This window comes from Poecilia mexicana, unplaced genomic scaffold (genome assembly GCF_051168715.1).
Source record: "Poecilia mexicana isolate PSO_F unplaced genomic scaffold, ASM5116871v1 scaffold_7, whole genome shotgun sequence".
Taxonomy (NCBI): Eukaryota; Metazoa; Chordata; class Actinopteri; order Cyprinodontiformes; family Poeciliidae; genus Poecilia; species Poecilia mexicana.
Window position 1 is genome coordinate 13600027 of NW_028263376.1, and position 23990 is coordinate 13624016.

Consider the following 23990-nt stretch of genomic DNA (forward strand, 5'->3'; position numbering starts at 1 on the left):
TCAGATTTCCCCTTTTCAGTTTGTCACTTAATCATAACGCCATGAATGTATTCAAGCTTTTTATTTCTCTCTTTTTTTAACTCTTCTGACAGTTTTTTCTTCAAACAGATTCTCTGTCCATCATTTCTTCAGCTTTTCAGGAACTCCTCCGTCTCTCTCATTCCATGTCAATATTTCATTTCTGCTCTTTCCCTTCATTTGTTTAGCTTCTGTTGCCCCGTCTCCTTGTTTTGTTTGCATGTTTTTCTTTATTTATAACTCCTGTCTGCAGACGTGTTCACTCACCTGGAACGGGAGGACCGTGTTGAACAGCGTATGTGTTTCATGTTGCATGATGCGCTCTGTCCTGAACACACATGCGCTCACCCATCCATGAGGTAAACACTCGTTGATTCAAACCTGCTAATTTGAGGGTCTCCTATATATAGACCACCGAATGCACAATTCAGTAATCCCTCGAATCCAATTATATAACTAACAGAGGCAAAGATGCTTAATAAATTAAAGCCTTAATTCCTTATTAAAATAAGCCCAAACATGCTATTCTGTGCTTTAAACTGTTTTCTGCGCCACAATTACATCTCTATTGAATAAATAGCAAATAAACAGACAAAAGTTTGAAGAGAGGATTTGAGAGCAGCTCTTTAATCAATAACAAAGCAAGCTGTTGCCAAGCGCTTCCACAGACGGATTAAATGGGTTTTAAATTCTCCGAGTGGGATTTATGGAGTGAAACTGTGCCTTATAAGGAAAATAAGTTAAACAAAACAGATCAATTAATCAGAAATACTTTAAAGTACTTGCAGTGCAAAACTTTTACAACCTGTCAGGGTTTTAGGGTTTTATATGATAGACCAACAGATATTAGCTGCGTTTTCACTGATCAAAAAATTGCGGAAGTTGGAAATAAATTTGCTTAATCAAAATATGCCAATGAAAAAATATATATATACATAAATATATATGTTTTACACTAGAATGAGGTGTAATTTTGGTTGTATCAAAATTAGTGAATTTCGCAAAACTGCAACAGAAACACTTTTTTCTGAGAACACAAATCACATGAACAACAACCGGATGTTACGACTGATGAAAAAGACGACAGGACGAGGTGGAAGGATGATGTTTATGATTGCGTGTATAAACTTAATGTCTGATTTAAATAGCATTTCTTGTTTACTGGAAACACTGCATCTGCTAAATTATGTTGTTTTTCCTACATCAGTAGAATAGCAACAACGTTTTGCACTCATTTATGGAAACGCAGCTAATAATGCAGGATTGAGAAGTGAAGGTGAACCAGTAACCTAATCAGTAAATGGAGTCCAGCTGTGCTAAGTTTAATCTCAATAAATCCAAATGATCTGAGAAAGTTTCTGAGGTTTTTTATTGAAGAAAAACATGAGACCCAGAAACACAGCAGACAGGTCAGGGAGGAAGCTGATTTTTAGATTTAAAAAAGCAACTTCAGCTAAATTAAAGTAGCTGAAGTGTTAATCCTAATCCAATTAAGAATCTGTGGCAGGATGTGAACTGTGATCTAATCTGATCTTGAGATATTTAGAAAAACAGTTCAGTCTTTAGGTTCCTAAAGCTGGTGGAGAATTACCTGAAAGGACCTGCAGCTGCAACTGCAGCAAAAAGATCCAACGCTTTTCTGAAGATTTAAATAAACATGCATCCTATATATTTTTATTAAGTTTAAAAACATGCACTGTCATTATTTTAAGCACAATTATTCACCACTTTGTGTTAGGGAATCACAGGAGTCTTCAACCTGGATTGGTTTTTGGATCTTCCACAATGGTAAAAACTTTATAAAGAACCAACTCATGTTTTCAGACAGAGAGACCAGAACCAACGTAGGCTTTAGAAGTGTTTCAGATTTTTCAAGTGCAGTGTTTGCCAACTTTATTACAAATATCAGCTTCACATAAAATAAATTGTATGGATTTTACAAATGCTTTGTTTTACTTTGTTTTAAAACCAAAAGGAATAAATAATGCATAAAAGAAAATAATGGCAATTGCAAAAAAAAAATCTTGTTGTAGATATTTTGAAAAATGATAGTTGTCTCTTTTCAAAACATCCGGTAACATTTGCAGTTTTGAGGATAATTTATCTGGATTGTGGGCAACAAAGCTGCAGACTCCCAGTTTGCTACAAAAACCTCAGAAAAACAAATCAGAGTTTGTTGTTGTAAAGTTCAGAGCTGCTAAAGGAGCTTTGAAGAAAAAGAAAAAAAAACAACTTTCTGGTTCACATGAGCTCTGGTGCAACCAGAAAGTTTAAGTTTTTTTCCTTCAATCTCTCTTTAGTGGCTCCATAGAACCCTGAGAAAATAAGAAAAAAATTGAAGTGGAGTGAATGCTTTAGCAAGGTACTGTGGGTTTTACCAAACTCTTCCTACATGATGAATTTTCGCCGTTTCTCCTTCTGGAGCATTCTGACGCAGCAGCAGACATTTCATGATGCGTCAGCATTTGAAACTCCTCACTCTCTTTTTTTCTTTATGCTATGTATTTGTTTGCTCCATGCTGTCCTTCATTGTCAGAGTCCCATGTGACACCTGCTGCATTCAGAACATCCAGAGTGAGGAAGACTTTCTTTAGTTTTCCTCCTGCAGCAGCTGTTGGTGAAACTGAATCCTGCTGGGAGGAAGAAACGTCCAAACAGCTTTCCACGTTTTAAAACATTGAATCTGGTGGTGGAAGAGGATGAGGAGGGTGGAAAAAATCTGGTAAAATGACAAAAATATTGATGTTTCTAGAAAACATGAAAGCTGGAATTAGACACATAAAGAAAAATAAAATGGCCCCACTTCCCATAATCCCTTGCAGCTGCAAGAGCTCATTGAGCAGCAGAAGCCAGTAAGATGCTGCTCCGCTGTGGGTCACCATGTTCCCGTTTCTCTGTGTTTCTCCTGCTGCTTCTGTGAGAGCAGCAGGAAGACTGAGTCTGCAGCCTCAAACTGAGGGCGACAGCAGCCAGAGGTCAAGGTCACAGGTTCAAATCCTCTAGCTGCGCTCGCAAGAACAATGACTAACTGTTACAGAGAAGCAGAAACTGATGAATGAACCTAAAGTTTCTTAATGCCAAGATCCAACCAATTACTATGTTTTCAGTATGTGAGGGAGATTCCTCGCTGTTTAATTTTTTCAGACACTTTGCTGAGGTTTGTCGATATTTTGGCTTCATTTACACAAAAAGTCACAATGCTCAATTAGAATTTTTTTTTTATTGAAATCAGATATATATTTTTTTGTTTTTTGCGCTATTCTTTCAATCCAATCAGACTTTTACTTTTTGTGACATTGACTGTGACTTCTGACGTCTGGATTCGCAGTGAGAACGAAGAGCGGTGGGATTGTGATGTGATTCGCTTCATTTCGTTCATGAATTCATAATTGTAATTTTCAGCCAATGTTTACATCCTAATTTACTGCGTCTGGATTCTTCTAGTGCATAATTAACATTAAAGCTGAAAATGCGACACTTGTTCAGACTGCAGATGCTTTGAAAATAAAATGATATGAATCTGAATTAATACCTCATATGAAAGTGACACAAATTGGATTTTTTGGGGAAGCGAAAAAATCGGAATTGGGCCTTTCAGACTGTTGTGACAAACACGAATATCCGTTAAAAAAAAAAAAGCAGATTTGGGTCTCATTTTCCAGGCTCAACACTCATAAGAAAGGCTGCAAACACCAAAATGGGGGAACATTGTTGTGTTGGTGGTGTGACGGAAAAAGCAGGAGCTTCTTAAAGAGACAGAGGCCAATTTCAAGACATCAAATTGCAATGTCATTTTTTTTTCTATTTTCTTATGTTTGAAATATACAACATTTTTAAGAACTAGTATAGTTACTTGGTTGTTCGAGAAAATGGTTCCATATGGCTGATTTTTGTTTTATCATGCAAATCACTGTGAAATGTGTCACACAAGTAAACCTGACTACACCTGGTTGATAATATGGTTATGACTTTGACATCAGATATAACGCTAAGAAAAGCAATGTTATGATCGTTAGAAGTCGGGCGGATAGGCATCTGATAATCCCTGACTTCTTTTTATCTGGTATTGTATATGCAATGAAATTAAATATTTGGGACATTACATAACTGATGACCTGTCTGATGATCGTCACATCCGTAGGCAGTATCATATGATGTATGCACAGGCTAATATTCTGATCAGAAAGTTTGGTATGTGTTCAGCTCTTTTTAAAGCTTTTTGTACTTCACTTTACACAGCCCATCTGTGGCGAAGATACAAAAAAAGTAGCCTGCAGAAACTTTATGTGGCCTACAATGATGGCTCCTACTCAAAGTGCCTAGATGGAGCAGTGCTAGACATGTGTGTGTACATAATGCTGTTCCCACATGTGCAGCTGTGCTCAGGAATATTATGTATAAATAGATTATCTGTGTCATGCAATAATATAATTGCAATTTTAGTAAATCCTGTTTTTAGTACAGTGAGATTTTCTTCAAAATTGTGGAACCATTGGTGTCATCATTTATTTGTGACTCCGTGAATATGTCATGTTTATTTTATTTTTCTCTTATTTTGTTTGTTTTTTACCTTTTTTTCACTATGGACCTTTTTGTGTCTGGAATAAAGATTGATTGAATTGATTGACACACACACACACACACACGGTGTGGTTTGCTGTTTGGGACATGAGCGAATTCCCGGGAGCGTTTCTCCTGCTCTGTTTGCTGTTTAAGCACTTCTATGATACACAGACTCAGAGTATTGATAGCTTTTTGTTTCTGCACAGGTCTGACACTCGATCAGTTTGATGAAGCACAGAAGCAAACAGAATGGATTAAAAAAATGTTTCTGTCCAAGTTTAAAATTACTTTAGCAGTCAGCAGAAAAAGTGTTTGTTTGTTTAACTCAGAGATCTCCCTGCATGTCTTTGTCTTAGTCTATCATTTTTTAACAGATTGCTTTTGTGCAGCCACTTATCAAAAACTGATGATGTTACATTTAAAACATCAAAAGTCTGCAGATTTTTAAAATTAGTTTTTATTTAAATTTTTCCAGTTAGGAGAAGGAGGTCAGATAAATCTAACTGGTTTAGAAGCAATAGATAGATAGATAGATAGATAGATAGATAGATAGATAGATAGATAGATAGATAGATTCTGACTTAAATGTCAGAATTTTAACTTTAGATCTCAGAAGACTGAACTCCTCTTCTTTTGGTATTTCCTTCCTTTGAAGTCATAATTTCAATTGTTTCATTATCCTGGGACAAAAGAAAATGTTTTGAAAGCATCTTTGGGAAGCAGGAGTGCTCACTCTGTCCTTTTCTGTGTTGCCTGTAAGAGCCCACACATCCATTTGATTTATTCCTGCAACAAAAGTTTTTCTTTGCTGTTTAGAAACCTGCTCGGTTTACAACAGGCAGCAGTTTTTGCTGGTGCAGATGAAATATTCTCATACATATTTGGTAGTTTGTTTTTTGGCTCAGTTGCATGAGCTGTTTTGGCTTTAAAAAAAACCTAAGGCAATGGAAAGGCTTGTTGTGTTTTATTTATATATTATGCTTACCAGATTTTTTTTCTGAATCTAAATATAATGATATTTGTCATTTATAATTAACTGACTCCAGTTCAGATTCCTGTTGATATTTTATTAGCCTAATATTCAAAGTTTTGGAGTTTGTTCCAAAACTGTAAATTTTTTTGTAGCTTTCTCAACATCAGGAAGTTAAGAAAGTAGAAAGTTTGAGGAAAAGAGTCAAAAACACTTTAATAGGTACATTACTATTTCCATTACTACTGCTAGGAAAGCAGAAAGATTCAACTTAAAAAATATGGTTAAAGTTAAAACAGGATGTATTTATTTTGATCCTCCTATCCAGGACTGTTCTGTTCTGTCCGAAGCCCGCTTCGCCTGGCAGAACGTCAGCCTGACGTTTACATTTCCCCTCATCAAACCAAACCATCTGCTCAGCGACGAGAGGAAGAGGGACAGAGAAGTTGATGAAGATAAAGAGTTAAGAACGAATGTAAGGGAATGGAGAGGAAGAGACGTAGAAAAGACAGGAGGAAGGAAGGAGAGGACACAAACAGCATACTAATGAGGAGATCAAACAGGAAGATGAATTAAAAGAAAGTGAAGAAGGATGATGGCGAACGAGAGAAGATGATTCACGAGATGACATAAAAAAGAGGAAGTGAGGAGTGAAGAGAGAAGATGAGAAAGGAGGACAAGGAAGGGCGGCTGGATTATAAAGATGATGAGTAGTGTGAAAATTTTGGTAAATAATAGTGATGGGCTGTATTAGTGTGTTTGTTGCTTGGTGTGTGTTTGTGTCAAATAGTGACATTCTCAGCCTACACACACTCTACTGTAAAAGTACCTCATTTATTGTTCTAATATAGACATAATTCATTTATTCATTATTGCAGAAAAATGTGAAAAAAAACCCAGACTGGAGCAACTTGCTGCAGAAAAGAGTGAAAAGAGGAAAGGGTTAATTCAACAGACCTGGTAAAGGGAGTGTTTATCTGATGGTCTGGGCTTTGAGGGGATTTTGGTTCAAATTTCAAATGATCTGCAAAAGTACTGCATGCAAATATTCACATCTGTTTTTTGTTGTTTTTTTTTCAATTGTGCTGAGCAACATAACCTGAAATCAGGTTTGCCTCTGAAAATGTTCTGCACCAACAAAACTGGAGCAAATATTTCCGTCTAATAATCCATATCATTAAATTAAGATCTGCACCTCAGACTGCATTTCTAATAGTATTCATCATTCCCACATAGTTTCTCTACCTTTAAATGAATCATAATTCTATTTATAAATATTTATATTTAAATATTCTATTCTCAAAGTCTTTCCTTCGGATTAGATTTTCTACTATGTCCTGTGATTATGGACACACACACGCACACACACACACACACGCACACACACACACAGTAGTAAGATCTCTGGAGTAAATTAGAGCACCATGTGAGAAAAACCTTCTCACCCAACATCAGTGTCTGACCTCACAAATGCACTTCTTAAAGACCCATCAGAAAATCACACAAACACAATCGTACGCCTTGTGGAAAACCTTCCTGGAAGAGTTGAATGGGTGAACAAAATACTTGGTAAAACTGTGAAGATGAGGATAAAAATCCTTCTGCATCAAAGGTTTGCATATGAATTACTGTCTCGCTGTAACATGAAATGTTTTCCCATTTCAACACATTATAAAAGAGTTCAGTCAAGACACGGCTCCTCGTGTTCCTACCTGTCCATCAATCTGTCAGCTATCACAAAGAAATGCTTCCCACTTTACCGAGTAAAAGATTCCAGCAGAGAACTCCGAACAAACGGGAAGCCTCTGTTATACAAATAAATTCACACACACATCAAGTCATAGGAGAGGAGGAGTGTCTGTCAGAGAGATGGATGGGTGAAACAATGAAAATCAAAAGCTTGTGAGAGTGTGTGTGCATGCGAGGAAGACGTAGCATTATTCAGAGTGTGTTTGACAGATGGAAACGTTCACAGTGAGGAAGAAACGGCATCCAGAGCCTCTGAAATGTGTGGGTGTGTCTCACGCTTAGCAAGTTTGTGTTTTTAATTATCCTCTGACCACAGTTTATGTTCTGGGGAAAAAAAATCTCACACACATGAAAGGGAGACTTGTTTGTTTTACTATTTTAATGTCAGTCACGCTGCAAAAACACACAATCTTACCAAGTACTTTTCGTCTACTTTCTAGTCCAAATAAATTAAGATAAAACTAGTTTAAAAGTAACCTATCCACAAGATATAGAAGCTTGTTTTAAGTCATTAATTCCTTGGTATTGATTTTTAAAAGCACTAGCTCCATCTGTAGCTTATTTTTCTTATTAGATGGGGAAATTATCTTGTAATAAGTAAGTTTATCTGCTAGTGGAGCCGGAACGTTTTCATCAATATTAAGGAATTATTGACTTAAAACAAACTCCCATTTCTTGCTGAATAGATACTTAGTTAGTTTTGTCTTATTTCAAGTGTAATAAGATTTTCACACTAGAAATGAGACTAAAAATAGTTGGTAAGACTTGGTGTTTCTGCAGTGCAGCTGCTGATTTCCTGACATTTAGGAGCTGATTCTACTTGTGTGCTCACCTTAAACGTTTCGACTTCGTCCACATGCTTCAGATGCTTCAGCGTGATTTTGATCCGAGCTGCAGCAGGTTTATTTTAGCAGCTTCCCTGTGTGTTCTTTCTCTCTGTTTGCATCATCTCGCTCGCGGCTAAGAAGGCTCATTCTTCCTCCCAGGGGTTCTGCTGGATGTTGCCAAGCACACGAAAGTCAAACTGCACATCAACGCCTGATAGCTGTGGCAGAAGGTTTCCTGTAGTGCTGAGTAACGTCGAGAGAGAGAGAGACGTCTGTTTGGAATACCTTCACCTGGTTGTTCTGGCACCGAAGTAGATTAACTTCTGACAAGAAATATTTAAAATTTGAATTCTAGGGCAGAAATTATAGTTCTGATTCACGTTTTTGCCAGCATGTTGATGGTTTACAGGTGATTAGTATTTCCAGAAACGTCCATGTTGTTTTGGAAATAATATATTAGTGCATCATTGTGATGTTGAAGAAATGTTATATATGGATCTCAAATGTTTTTTTTGTTTGTTTGTTTGTGTTTTTGTGGTGGATTTTTGTATCCAGGACATTTTACTTGTAAACTCCTCCCCTAAAATCAGGTGCAACAAATTAATCAAGACTTTATCTGCATGTAAGTTAGCTTTGTCTTTTTAAAACCATTTTTAAAAAGATTACATTTTCCAGCACATGTCTGCAACCATTGGTGCTTTTGTCCCCAAGTGCATTATTAAATCTTACATTACTGTCTGTGTTGCTCTTGGATTCTCCCTTTCAGTCCAATTTAAAATCATTCAACTCAATTCAAAAATGCTGCATTTATCCCAAAGGGGAATTAAATGTTGTCGTCACTATAAGTTGCTAACAAATACATTTTCCAGCAGCAACATATTCTAGATGACACAATCAGTTGTTGGGTAGCATTGCTGATCCTCCTCATTTGCTTTTGCCACTCTGTCTGGTTTTATGGTTGGAAATCCAAGCAGAGAGATGTTGGAGTAGGGGATCTGATTGGTACAGGAGAGGGTTTAAACGATGGGATTTGAGGTCATACTTAAGGTATTATTTGAGGTTTTTGAGATGCTAATCATCTGTAAAAACAATACCTTGTTGGAATGGTTACGCATCATGGTAACTGCGGAAAAGAGCAAAATCCTTCCAGCTGCACAGCATCTAAAACCAGAGGGAATAATTATCCTAACATGTAACGCCTCAACCAAAAATAAAAACATGAACAAATTAAAGTTAAAATGTTCTCTTTTTTATTAATCTAGTAGAAATAATATTGATAATCACAACTGAGACAAATCAGGAAAAGTTTAGTAAAATATGGAGTCAGACGTGTCAATTAAATTATAAAATTTTAAAACATCTGGTTTCACTTGTGTCTTTAACAAAAGTTCATACAGTTCAGCCCTAATTTTCTCAAGTTCCTGACAGATTAAGGTTTGATTATTATTATTATCTTACCAACATAATCTTTCTGACTGGAAAAATCCCAACTTAAATCTGTCGGATCGTCTGTGGATCTTAAACAGGTCTGTAAATGTTTGACTGTTTGTGAGAGTGAAAGTGTATTAACTTCATCATCTTCTTCATCATCTTCCTCTGATTAGTTATTGTTTATGTTCACAGTGTGAAGCACACAAACCCCCATAAACACCGACACACTTTGAAAGCAGAAATCAGATCCAATCCTGACCCATTTACTCTGCGTTCTTCTCATCATGCACACTTAAAGCGCCTCCCTGAGAGCCATCCTGCTCTTTTCATATACCATGCATCCCTCATTAGACTCATTCAGAGCAATTAGAGCCGTTTGAATGGACTGGCAGCTGCCACACTCACAGGGAGTCTTTTTGACTCTTTCACTTGTCAGGGTGTGGCTCCGCAAAGGAAAACTTTGACTCTGTGGAAAGAGACGCAAAAGAGCAGGTGGTGTTCATATCAAACAGTTTGTCTTCCACACAACTCTTCACTTTAATGCACAATTATTTCCCTTTCATTTCATCTCTAGAGTGAAGAACCTTCCCCCTTAAAAATATTGGACACTATTTTCACCTTTCATTGTGGTTTACATCAGCATGTGCTGCTAAAAAGCTGTGAAATACTCACAGGAGTTTTGGAGAGGAAGATGCTCAGTGTTTGGTTGCATCTGTGGTTACTAACAGGGTTTGTTTGATTTTTTTGCCTTTTGCAATCAGAATAACTTAATTTGTGCTGCTACTTTAGAAATATTTGCAAGGAATGTTGATATATTTATGTATGAAGGTAGATATGACTTTTTGTTACTCATCAATGATCACATGCTAACTTGACGTTGAGTAATTCTGAGGCAGCAGCACAGTAAGAATTAATTCACCTACAGGTGGGAGTTAGCAGTCACTTTAAACCAATATTTTTGACCATTTTTTTGTATAACATTTGCAAAAAAATCACAATTATTCATCAGCATAAAGAATGTTGATTTTCTGTTGGTTCTGTGTGAATTTTCCGCGCTCCTGTGTGCGTTTTCAACAAGTCGTAATCGATCAGGGAAGTGACCAACTGGGAGTTTGAGACAGAAAAACACAAACAGAAACAGATGAACTGGTTTAGGATTATTTTATATGGTTATGAAATGTAAAATAACTACACTTTTCAGTGTTTTTATTTGTTAAAAAATTAAAACAAATTAATATTTCACCAAAACCAGCTATTTTTGTGTTGGTTTGTCTCCTAAAATCTCAATATTGAAGTCTGTGGTAACATGAGAAAAACAGAAGAGTCCAAAGGGTGTAAATACTTTTCCAGTCTCCTGTTGCTCTGAAACTGTAGGACTCTCCCAGCCTCAAACTTTTCCTCCAAACCATCCAGGTGGTAGTAATGGATTTAAATCCAACCGATCCTGGTGGGAAATCAGGAACCACAAACCTAAACTCAACGTTCCCTGGAAATGTTCCTGACTGCCTGGCTCAGTATCCAGCCGTTATTCTGGACTGGCCGGGATGAAGGAACATCTAAGCGACGTGTGAAATGTGGGTCAGCATCTAGAGCGGCTGGCTGAGGAGGGCTGGGAGACACTTCATGATGCTTGGAGCATGATGGCGGCGGCTGCTGGTTTGGGTTTTTCTCTCTGGTCCCATCAGGGTGTGTTCATTCACTGTGTAATGCAGATCCAGTTTACAGCGTTCATTTAAAAACTCATTTTCTCTCTGGCTTATCTCTGAATGAATATATTATTTTCCAGGGGGAAAAAAGAAAATGAAGAGTTTTACCAAGGCAGAAAATATGAGTGCTGTGTGAATGCTACAGCCTTCCTGAGGGCGAGTTGACATATTTAACAAATGATCCATCTGCTTTCAAATGTCTTCCCTTCAGTGCTGCTCGGCTCAGGAACAGAAACTCAGCTGCTGGTCTGTAGTTTCTCCTCTGTAAAGCTCAGTGTCTGACTTCCTGTTTTCCCTATAGAGCTATTTGTGTTTTTCACCTTTCTGTTTGATATTTTGGAGATGGGAAAATGTCTGAACGTATGTTTCTGGTTTCTGTACTTCTGAAGCATTTCACCTCAATAATAACCCTTCCAAATATGCAAGCTCTTAGTTCTCAGTGCCCACTAAGGGTGTTTTGTTCTCATACCTGATAATCCTGTAGACTTGGTTCATTTGGGAACTAAACTTGCAACATTTGTTACATTTTCAGCTGCTGCGTTTCGTTTTGACACTGCAAAATGTCAAACAATCCAAACCATTTTAAAAACTTGTTCCTCTCCTCGCCTGTGGGTCGCTGCACCAAGAGGAAATGACACAAAAACCTCTGAAGAAGACAGGAGCGCAATTTCAGTCTTCAAAATGAAACAAAAATGGAGTGGCATCAGATTTCAGCGGTTGAAAGATTTCACAAGCGATGTCTCCCGCTAGCTCTAGACTCTGTGTTTGTTTTAGTTGTATTTACCCAGAATGCACTGCTCTGTAGTCCACAACCTGCTTTTAGAACAGTCTCCGATCTGCTTCACGTTCACATATGCATTCGAAGCACACCAAACTGCTCGTATAAAGGACTGAACAGTGCTGGTATGAATTCACTCTACAGCAGTGGTTCTTAACCTGGGGTCGATCGAACCCCAGGGGTTCGGTGAGTCGGTCTCAGGGGTTCGGCGGAGCCTCAGCCTCGGAGGTAAAGACACACTGTGTAAAGTGACACCCCGCTTTGCCATCACTTGCTGCAGAGGATCACGTTACATTGCTGAGCCAATCAGAGCTGCGGAGAAGCACTGATTGGAGGAGTTCCACTCTCAGCATGGATTTGAACTTGTGTCTTTAATTACTTCAGCAAAACTCACCGTTTTTACCAAATTCTGTAGCTTTCGGTGTACTTCTAAATCTGCTCCTGAGTCGCATCTTTTCGGGGTTGGTACTGCCTCTAGTGGTGTGGAGGTGGTAACACAACTAATATAATTACATTACTAAATCCTAACTAGACCCTAGTTGGGTCACCCCTATGTCTTGAATTTGGGGGGGAAAAAATCATATTTTATTCATGACTACAGACGGGTTCAGTGAATGCGCATATGAAACTGGTGGGTTTGGTACCTCAAAAAAGGTTAAGAACAACTGATCTAAAGGTTGAAGCTTGAAAATGATAACAGATCCACATAATCTGCAAAAAGCAAACATTTTCTGACATAAAGCACTTTGAACTACCTTGTTGTTTTAATGTGCTGTTCAAATAAACTCAACTTGTTTTTATTGTGGCGAAATGATAAACAGCCACACAACTGTGCAGATCTAGTCATTGGTTTCTATCCAGTTCTAATGCAGCTACCTCACTTTGTCTCGTTCCTCATGTTTAGTTTTCTGCTGCAGTACAACCACACTTCTTATTCCAACAGAATCAACCGAACCATAAAATACAGAGGCAGGGAGAATATAAGAGCAAGACATCATCATCGGACTTGTTTTCTGCAAACACTGAAAGATTTTAATGAGGAGAAAATCTTCCATTGCAGGGATTTTTCTGTCAGGATCAACATGTAACTCAGGATTATCCACATGACGAAGGAACAGAGGAGGGAAAGTTGGTCTCTGCATGTGTCCAACCCCCATCTGAGAACTATCAGGACATTTACTGCACAGAGGAAAATGGGCATCCAGCCATGAAGCCATGTAGGAATTTTGAACCAAATGTTGAGGAAGAGAACTTAGAGACTATTGTGTTGAAGAACAAACAGAATTTTTGGTGCTTTGCTTCATATTTGATGCCTTTAGAAGCCAGTCTGTCTTTCAGGTGCCTCATGATGCACTCCTAATAAAAATATAATAAACTAATTCTTTACTTTTTATTAAACCTTTGAAAAGAGAGAAAAATTATTAATTTATTTCTGTCCATATAGTTTTTTTCTCTCTTTTCTTCTTTTGGTTTAAGTTTTAACGTTTTCTGATTTAATAACTAGAAGTGGTGTTTCACATTTAGAAGCTTTTCACAGAACAAAGCCTTGTGTGTTCTCGCTGCGCTGAACAGAAACAAAACTGATGTCATTATTTTGGACCTTAGAAGAAACGATCAAGAGTCAGTTATTACCGCTAGAAACCACAGATGAGGCCCAAAATCTGGGTGTAGTGATAAACACATGAAACATGAACAGACACATAAAAACAGCTATAAAGTCGGCCTTCTGTCACCTGGAGAACTTTTCCAGATTAAACAAGATGTAGATGAAGTCAGGTTTTCTGGTTTTGGTCTGCTCTTCATCCCTAGAACCAGAACCAAACATGGATGAGCAGCTTTTAGTTTTCATACTTCCAGAAAACTGGAAACCGAAACACTGAGTTCCTTTAAATTAAGACTAAAAACCTATTTGTTTAGGGTTGCTTTTATTTAATAATAACTAGAATGTATTGATACTAATCGGGACTAAAACTATTATTTCTTATTTTTCCACTGTCTTGTAATCTTTCTTTGTATATTTGTTTATGCCTTTGTTGCTAAAATGAGCTGAACAAAAAGAATCTGACTTGATTTGACTGTGTGGACGGGTTCTGATGGTAGCAAACCATCTGCAGCCGTCTGACTCTAGATTTCTCTCATATTTAGTTCTAACATTTGCACATTTAATTGCTTAAATATGCGCATATATTCCTCAGGTATTTTCATGTGTGCATATGAGACCCAAAAATAGTCAGTCCAGCACAGTGGAAGCAGTATTTCTCAGGTTGCGGTAGCCATGGAAACAGTAATCAAACTAGACCAGGAAAATGTGTGGGTAGGGTTTTGTTTCCTATTTCTACAGATGTAGTCTGGATAAAGCCGGTTTATAGTATAGTTTTGAGTAGACGTGCGTCGCTTGAGTTTTTTTTTTTTTTTTAGATTTGACATCTGGATTCTGATTTTAGTCGATTCTGTTTACTATTCAACATAAAAGAGAAGTATGCACCGTCAGTTCTTTAGTACAGGTAGTAGATTAGAAAAAAAGCAATTAGAAGATTGTTCCCTGTAATGCCTCACAGCTATATCCCTAACTTGAATCTGTTTATCGTTAAATTCTAATGCTTTACGCTATAGGTTCTTCGTTGATGCATTTAAAGATTAAAAATTGTGGGTGTTTTGATGTATTTAATGGCATGAGAAGCAAGTCAAATGCTGGTCACCAGTCAGTCTATGTTGCATCTCAGTTTTTAAGCTAATGATACAAAGTGACGGAGGTTTCTCAGCCGAAATAATGGAGACACAAATACATAAAACATTGGAGTTCTTGTTTTGAAACTTTGTGATTTATGTCCCAAAAAGCCTGATTCAGATCTCTGGCTGCATTCATTCCTGTTAGTCTGGTTCTGACCAAAAAAACAAACTGGTTCTCCTACAAAACAAGGTTTCAGTTTGGTTAAGGTGAACTCTGCCCCAGTTTGAATGGATATATAGATGCAAGTGAACCAGAGACATAGAAAGTGGACTACAGTGCAGGGCATTCTGGGTAAAATCAACCAAAACAAAAGTGCTAGTCTAGCGCTAGCAGGAGACTTGACTCGATTTTTTAGTCAAAGATAAAAGATAATCCCACTGAAATCTGATGCCTCCTCATTTGCTTACATTTAACAAAGAAGGAAGTCGCCTTCAGTGTCTTCAGAGGTTTTTGTGTTGTTACCTTCAGTGGTTCTTGGTGCAGCGCCCCTACAGGTGAGGAGGGGAACAGGTTTCTCAAAGGGTTTTGTTTGTTTCATACAGTGAAGTGTGAAAGCAAAAATGTAGGAAATGTTGCAACTTTAGTCCCTAATTGGACCAGACTAAACACTCCACTTCTGTCTTTACTGAATCCACCAGATTTCCGTGTTGATTTGTCACCTGATAAATGTTTTTCTTGTTTTTTTCCAAACATTTGGGGTTTGGGTGTGTTTCCTCAGGAGAGTTAAGCTATCTTTCATCTCAGCTTTTATAAATACTCTGCTGATTGGCCTGAGGGAGCGGCATAATAATCCTTCTAACTGCTAATTTCCATTTTATTGCCACTGAGCATCTTTTCTCACACTTCGTTCTCACTCTGTCTTCCTTACAGCATTGCAAAATCCACTCTGAGGGGGGCGCTGCACCAGCAGGCCTATATCCCCAATGTTTGCTCTTACCTGACCATGAACACACACACACACACACACACACACACACACACACACACACACACACACGTGAGCTGAATCCACAAAATCTGACAGGCTCACACACAGACGCGTCATTTCTTTCTCTGCAAATTTCCAACACTCCCTCTGTCGTTCAGATGCACGGCTTAAAATAACTCTTCCTCGCGTTCTGTCTCTCACACACAGACTCTCCTGGCACACACGCCTCAGTTGAATGGCTATGTGGGACAGCAGCTTGGGGATAGACAACTGATTCACTTTGAGTGGCGTGTGGATATTTATAGCGCCTGCGTGTGTGACAGTAGGTGATGAGTGCTGACTTTGTAATGGCGGTAAAAATAAAAAATAATAAAAAATATTGCCGTGTGCAGCTCTGCCTGCCTCCGTGTTTCCCCGTGTGTGCGTTTTTACTTGTGAGTTTGAGTCTCTGTGAATGAGACGGTGACAGGCAGGTGATCAGCAGTGAGCATGCTCAGTCATCTGTTGGTACCTGTGACGTCTCAGTCCGGCGTAACCATGGCAGCGATGTGCTGGAGAGGCTATATTAGACTGACTGCGGCGGCATCACTGACCTGCAAGATGCTCCACTAATAGCTGATTGTCCAACTCGTGGGTACATGTCCTTCTGAAGTGTATTACATCATTATTGGCTATGTTTATGCGCACAGAAGCAATATTCCAGTTACACTGTTTATTGAATTACAGAAAAAATATTTCATAATAGATTTTGCCGTCGTTGTAATGTCGTTCCAAATTTATTATCACAGCCAAATTCCTGGAAAAAATCTCTTTCTGTCTCTTTTTGCAGCCAAATGACTGGATGCTTTGCTTTGTTTGTGCTTTTTTTAAATTCAATCTGTTTAGGAGCACCATGCAGTGACCTGTGACCTGGAACAATATGACCTCAGTTAGAATCGAATCAGTCGCTCTGTTCTGAGTTAAAGAGAAAATGATGTCAAACGTTTGTGCTGGTTTGTTCAGCAAACATTTTAGATATTAATAAATGTTTCCAAGGGTCATCAGAGGTCAACCAGACTCCTACATTTACTAAATCAAACAAATTTGGTGTCAATAAACTCCGCTACAAAAACAACGTTGATATGCGGTAGCTTATTTTTTACATCTTAAGATTATAATAACACAAGCAAAAAATTGTTGCTGCCCAAATGTAGCTCAGTTGATTGACACCATATTTTGTTTCATATTGTAAATGTGGACTGGCTGATTGACCTTTGATGACCTCTGGAAACATTTATTAATATCTTTAAAATGATAGCAGCACAAAGAAAAATATTTTGCTGCAGAAACCAGGACAGACATTTGGCACCGATCCCCCACAGCAGAGCCTGTGGAGAACCAGAGGAATTGGCAGTTTTCCTCTAACGTTTGGTTGTTTCTCCTCCATCTGCACAGCTGCTACTGGAAGCTGCTGAATAATAGTAGTGAACAAAGTAATTCTAAGTAATTTTACCTGATAGCATTAGCCAGGTTTAGCTTAGAGCAAAAATGTGCAAGAATACTTATTGTTTGCATGTTGGTTTAACTTGGATTTGCTGCAGATCTTTAACCTGAAGTTGACCCTAGAAGCAGAGAAGTGAAGATGTGACAGATTCTGGTTCCTATAGACCCAACAACCCTTTAGTGTTTGTAAAACTGCTGTAGCATATTCCTCAAAAATCAGAAAGCAGGCAAATAGAAAACATGTTTTCTGCTGGACGCTGATGAAAAAAATCACAACCTCTCCACACATCGCCTTCGGCTAGCAGTGCTTGTCTAAACCAATCAAAATGTAATCATTTCATTTATGTGCTGGTTTATTTGTTGCTGGTCGTTTTATATTTGTGCTGTGGTGAAAAAATAATCCACTAAATAAAACATTTAGTGGCTCAGGTTTTCTCGCATCAGAAACTGTAGAATAGATATTTTTCTGCAGTTTTAATGTCGTTCCAAATTTATTATCACAGCCAAAATCCTCAGACAACCTGAGGATCGTCTAAGATGAAGAAATAAAAAATGAAAGATGGCATGAAAACAGAGGATTGTGTAAATGTTACTGCATATCATTTCTGAATGTTCATCTTCACCTGTGAGAACAAGATGAGGAGCTGCAGTTAGCACAGAGTGAGTCTGGTTTAACACATGGGCTGAGAATTAAAGGCAGGAAACAATCAGGGGGTGAAAAATGGAAAAAAAAAAAGATCAAAACAAATGAAGAGAAATCAGAATTTGACTTTCAGCATCAATCTTTTCTTCCCCTTCCTATTGTCACTGTGTCTGGATAATAAATATTTTTCGGTCTTCATCCACCCATCCGTCCTCCTCCCTGCTTCTCCCTTTCATTCTGATCGGTCCATAAACAGTGATTGATCAGCAGCAGCAGGAGCTCGCTGATCATCACCTCCTCTGTCCCTCTTTCCTCTCTCCCTTCATTACCTTCTCCTCTCTCCTCCATTACCTTTTCTCCTCACCATCAATCTTCTCTCTGCTCCTCTCTCTCTGTCCCTCCTGCTCTTTTTCACCTCATCTTTTGTTGCTTTATTACCTTTTTGTTGGTACTGATGTTTTTTTTTTCTTTCCATACCTTGAAATTACCTCTTTTCCCTTTTGTGTTCCTGGTTTCTGCTTTCTGCTTATTGCTTTTGTTCAGTGTTTTTCCAGGAAACTCGACTTGAAAGTGTTCCTTGTTTAAATGCTTTGCAAAAGTATTTATAACCACATTGGTCCACATTTTGTCAGGCAACAACCACAAACATCACTGGATTTATCTGTGCCTTTGTGCTCTGCATGCGTTAAGACTTTTATAAAACTACTTTTCACTGCAATTACAGCTGGAAACATATGAATACCTAAGAAAAGACAAATACAATTATCAGAACAAAGTTATAAAATTACCAGAATAAAGTATTAATATTATGAGAATAAAGTTTTACAATAATAAATCTGAGAATAAACTGATATTTTGAGAATAAAGTCATAATAATGTACAAGAATATTCTAAATAATACAAATAAAGTCATATTTTGGTACTAAAATTATAGTAATGCAAGACTAAAGCAATGAAATTACCAGAATAAAAACATAAAATTATGAGAATAAAGTCATGATATGGGAATATAGTCATAATATTAGAAGAATAAAGTTGAAATAATACAAGAATAAAGTCATATTGAGATGCTATTTTAGCCTGGAATAGCTTCACTAAGCTAACTGCTTTTAGCACAACTTGAACACAACAATAGTTTTTTTACAGTGTGTCATCAGATCATTTTTTTGCAACAGAAATGTTCTTTCTGTCGGCTCCAGTGGTCGACAGACGCGGCTTCGTCGTCCATCGCTGTTTGCAGATTTTGCGCCTGCATCAGATTTATGGCAGAAATAAGTAAATACCAAAGTTCTGGCTCAGGACATTGTAAGCATCAAAAAAATATTCATTGTGTTAAAAATTGATAACGCATTAATTAATCAAAATAGTCCCAGTGACTCTCTTCATCAATTAGGTGTCTGATAACAGTGCAGAAACAGCAGCATTTCATTTTGGGGTACCAGAGAAGAGGGGATGGAATATAAATGCATGCCATACTTTTCATATTTTTATTTGTACAAATTTCCTTCGTTTCCAAAGTTTTGCTGCTCTCTGAACTCTGAACTCTTTTTCTGATTAATAATTTAACTGCCACACCTCACTTACCTTTCCTGGTTCCCACATTGCTCTTTCATTTAATCCTTCACTTCCTGCTGCACATCCTCTGACTCTCCTCCTCTTCCTCCTGGAGGTCGTCATACAGCAGACCTTATGCAGCTCCTGAGTGACGGAGAGGAGGAAGAGGAGGAAGAGGAGGGAGGCGGAGCAGCGCACAGATAAAAGATGAAGCGTGGGCCCTGGAGTGAATTGATAAAAATCACCTGTTTCACACACACACACACACACACACACACACACACACACACACACACTTCCCAATTAAACACTTCAGTGCTTGGAGTGATTGTATCTGATCTGCAGCTTGGCAGCAGCAATCAGCACTTTTCCTACACACACACACACACACACACACACACACCCGCACACACACACACACCAGCTAAATACATTCATATAAACTTAAGCGTTTTGTCATTTCTTTTCATTTTCTTTGTTGCCACCACTTTTCTCCTCTTTCTCCTGTTCTTTGTCTCCCTATTTGTTCATTTTTTAGCTTCTCCTATTTTGGTCTTCATCTTATCCCAAGGCGCAATAAATGCATTTTTCCGTTTCCTTTTCAGCTCGTTTCTCCTCCTCCTCCTCTTCCTTCCAGTTTTTCCCCTGCTCTGTATCTCTTCCTCTGCCTTTTCTTCCTCTCCTCGCCCCGCACTCTCCTCACATAATCTCACATCCTCCTCTCTGCTTGCTGCGTTTTTCGCTGTGACAGTCTAAGTAGGTCGGCGGTGACAGCTGAGCTCCTTGCAGACTGAGAGAAGACGTTATTTCTGCTCTGTGTGGGTTTTCCGAACATTCGCTGAACGGTTGCAGGTTTGGGAAGTAAAGTGATCCTGCTGAACCAGGCATCGGATCGACCTCTGGGTCGGTTTCTGGATCGTGTTCAATGTCTCTGAGCAAACCGAGTTTGTGGTCACTTCAGTGGGTTTCACTCAGATGTTCAAACTCAATCAAATTATCGTAGTTGCTGCTGAAGCTGAGAGAAACAGTGAATGATCATCTTCAGAACATAAAGTTCATTCAAAGAGTTGCTACAATGAAAACCTGTGGGAGGGGGAGATCTCTAAACGTCTGCTAAAAGAAAAATGAAGACATTTGTGATCACTGCAAAAACACAAAACTTTATAAAGTATTTTTGTCTAGTTTCTAGTGTAAATATTGTAGCATACTTGAAATGAAACAAAACAATCATTTCCTTAATATTGATGAAAAAGTTTTTGTTCTGCTGGCAGATTCTTCCAGTTCTATAAATATTTTTCTTCCATGTTATAAATGAAACAATCTGAAAATGGACCTGGACCTTTTTCATCAACACACAGTTCAACTTTATTCAACTGAAGGAAAGTCGAGAAAACAGCAGAGTAAATCAGCACTTGAGAATTTATCTGGAAATGTTTATTTAGGGGAAGCGAAGTGTGCTAAATGTTTTTAAAATTAGCAAAAGCTCTAAACATAAAAATTAGCGTGACTATTAACACATTAGCAGATTAATTAGTAGTTTCAGATTGCTGACTTCTACTTCTTTATTTCATTTCTTGTCATTACAAATCATTTCAGTCATAAAATAGTTTTTAATTGTTGGATTCCTAATCAATAAATCCACATTTTGATTTTACTTTGCTATATTTTATTGATTCTATGCGATGTATATCTCCATTGTTTTTAATAGTAGCATATATTTTTAAAGAGCTCACAACATTATTTTTACATGAACTCTTCATGTTCTCAGTTTATTTATACTAATTTCATGACCAATATCTTGGAAAATGTTTAAAACAAAACAAGAAGAAAACAGCTCAGGTCAGCTGAATACATGGAGGAACGATGACGTTACATTAGAAACGTCATCGTTTCATGCATTTCCCTGTGGCAGGAGTAGTAACAGAAAAGTCTGCAGCTATAGATGAGAAATTATTCATTTTAAGCGATAGAAAGGACAATCATGTAATTATATTTCATTCTTTAAACGATCTAAACATGAGCACCATAAACACTGACCATCTTGTTTTCCATCTGGTTGTAAAATAAAACTCAGCAGCTTCACTTCAGTGGTTTTCTTCTTCTCCTCACTGACAGTAATTCATCACAATTCTCTGTTTATGTGAAATTCCCCAGAGTCCTCCACTCCAGAGTTTAAATGGGAAGAACTGATCTGATTAATTTAGTTGATGCTTTTCTACTCTCCTGCAGCCTCTTGTCACTGCAGCTGTTTGCTGTTTGTGCAGAGTGTTTTCTTTTTTTCTTTTCTTTTTTTAACTGCTGCCAAATTTCTGGCACAATGAGAGCAGTGTGAATGAACCAAAACAGAAAAAGAGCCGACAGCTGAGCAACAAGGTGGAACTTCTGAACGTCTGACGGAGCTGCTGCTTCGTGTCTTCATTCTTCACAGGTTTCCTGCCCTCACTGACCCGTTTCACACTATCCTTCAAAAACATAATGCTCGCTGCCACCGTAAAGCCGCTGCCGGGTTTACTAGAATAACGCTCGCTCATAGGCTTAACCTCTGCTCTGCTGCAAGAGTTTAACGCCGTAAAACAAGCTGCTCACGCTGCAAAAACACAAAGACTTAACAAATATTTATGTTAATGTTCTAGTGCAAATATCTTAGTACATTTGAAATAAGACAAAACTTACAAGTAACTTTTCAGCAAAATATTGGAGCTTGTTTTAAGCCATTAGTCTTTAATATTGATGAAAAAGTAACATGGCAAAACCGTTTTGTTATAAGTACTAGTACTAGCAGTAGTACTAGTACTAGTGATAGTACTAGTAGTACTAGTACTACTACTAGTACTAGTACTAGTACTAGTGATAGTACTAGTACTTTTTCATCAATATTAAGTAGTTATTCACTTGAACCTGCAGTATGTAACTTAAAAAAATATTTTTTTTTTACATATTTATTGAAACTGAGACATAATCTGTTAACAAATCGAGCTCCCAGTGCTCCCAGTACTAACTAGAAACAACCAATCACAGCCAGTAGATGGGTCTTAGCGCTGTCAATCACCCTCCTTGTGGTGCTGCTCATCCCCCCCTTACATCCTGCCTGCTACGCTGCAGCTAGCAAAACCAGTCGTGAATGCTAAGGCTAGCTGGCATAGCTACTGATGACGGTGGATAAACAGTTTTCCTGTACCGTTAAAAAGTTGTTTCTCCACCATTAGCATGTTTAGAGGCAAGTACATGAGATTGATTGGCAGCGTTTACTGGCTCTGATTCGTTAAGCATTTCTTCATACAGCAGTAAAAGCTCAGGGAGGAGCAGGAGGAGATCGATCCTTTCACAGATTTTCTGTCTCATACAACATGGTGACCGTTTCAACAAATATGTAAAAAACATATAAAGTTTCATATCTTATATCTTGCTAAAAAGTTACTTGTACGTTAGTTTTGTCTTATTTCAAGTGTACTAAGATATTTGCAGTGGAAACAAGTAAATTACCTGTAAATATTTTGTGTTTTTGCAGTGCAGACGCACAAATTTATTTATGTAACTGAATCAAATGATGCTGCAGATTAACGTCTGACCAATATGGACAATCATGTTTTATAAGAGCCATCTGAAGAAGGCGAGTGTGTGACCACACACACACACCACACACACACACATACACACACGCACGCACGCACGCACACACACACACACACACACACATGTACAGAGGCAATAAATGTCACTGATTGCTGGTGAGGTGATGGCAGGTTGAGAGTCTCTTCAGGCAAGTGATGACAGCGAACTGATCTGCAGGATTTATGGAAATCTGCTGGAGTTAGTGAGTCAAGCTAATGAACCAGCTGGCTCAGAACCCGTTGTCCAGTTTTATGGCCCAAAAGACGACGAGGAGGGAAGGTCAGAGGTCAGAGGTTCAATCAATTCAGACCTTCTTTCATTGGCTCTTTTTTGGCAGATTGATAGTAACAGCCAGTAAGAGTTGAGTTATCAACCTTTAGAGCATCTGTCCATCCATTTTATGATGATGCAGGGATTACTGCATATCACCAAAGGTCGTTGGATGAATGGTGGAGAGGTCACCAGTGTCTTTTAAGCACTTTATGATTTATGAAGTTATTACTTTATAAATCATAAATTAGTGTAAAAAGTTTTCTATCTATAGCTGATTGCATTGAGTCATTGAGACGGATTAATACCTGCAGGAAGGAATCACAGTAAAACAGAAGACCAGAACAAGTGTGGCTCCTATGGAGAGAAAAATAACTGAGAACAAAACGTTAATAGTTGAAATTGTAGCAAATAATGGAGAGTAGTAGAAGGAGAAAGTGAGCTGATTAGTGACAGTTAAAGATTTCATTTTGATAATAGTAACATTAACTTGTATATTTTGCTGTAAGAACATTTTACAAGAATCAGCAAAGGCTTCTGGGACTTTTTGTTGAAAATGTACGCTAGAAAGCCGCCATGTTGGGCAGGGAAGATGAAGTGGATGGAACCTGAACTACAGCTGCAGCTTTGTGGTTTTATGGTGCTAAACATTTCTTTTTGATTAAACATTTAGAGTATTTTGTTTCAGTCTTTTCTTACTTTAGATCTTATATTTTCTGTTAAATTCA

The 23990-nt window shown here is 38.0% G+C and overlaps 1 protein-coding gene across 1 annotated transcript in view; it reads left to right on the forward strand.

The window, feature by feature from the left end:
* The first annotated feature begins 372 nt into the window (after positions 1-372).
* Positions 373-23990, forward strand: part of xkr7b (XK, Kell blood group complex subunit-related family, member 7b) — a 37012-nt gene continuing 13394 nt past the window's right edge. The window contains exon 1 of the mRNA XM_088007516.1: positions 373-377. Within this exon, the coding sequence (XP_087863642.1) occupies positions 373-377 (5 nt within the window). The remainder of the gene's footprint in view (positions 378-23990) is intronic.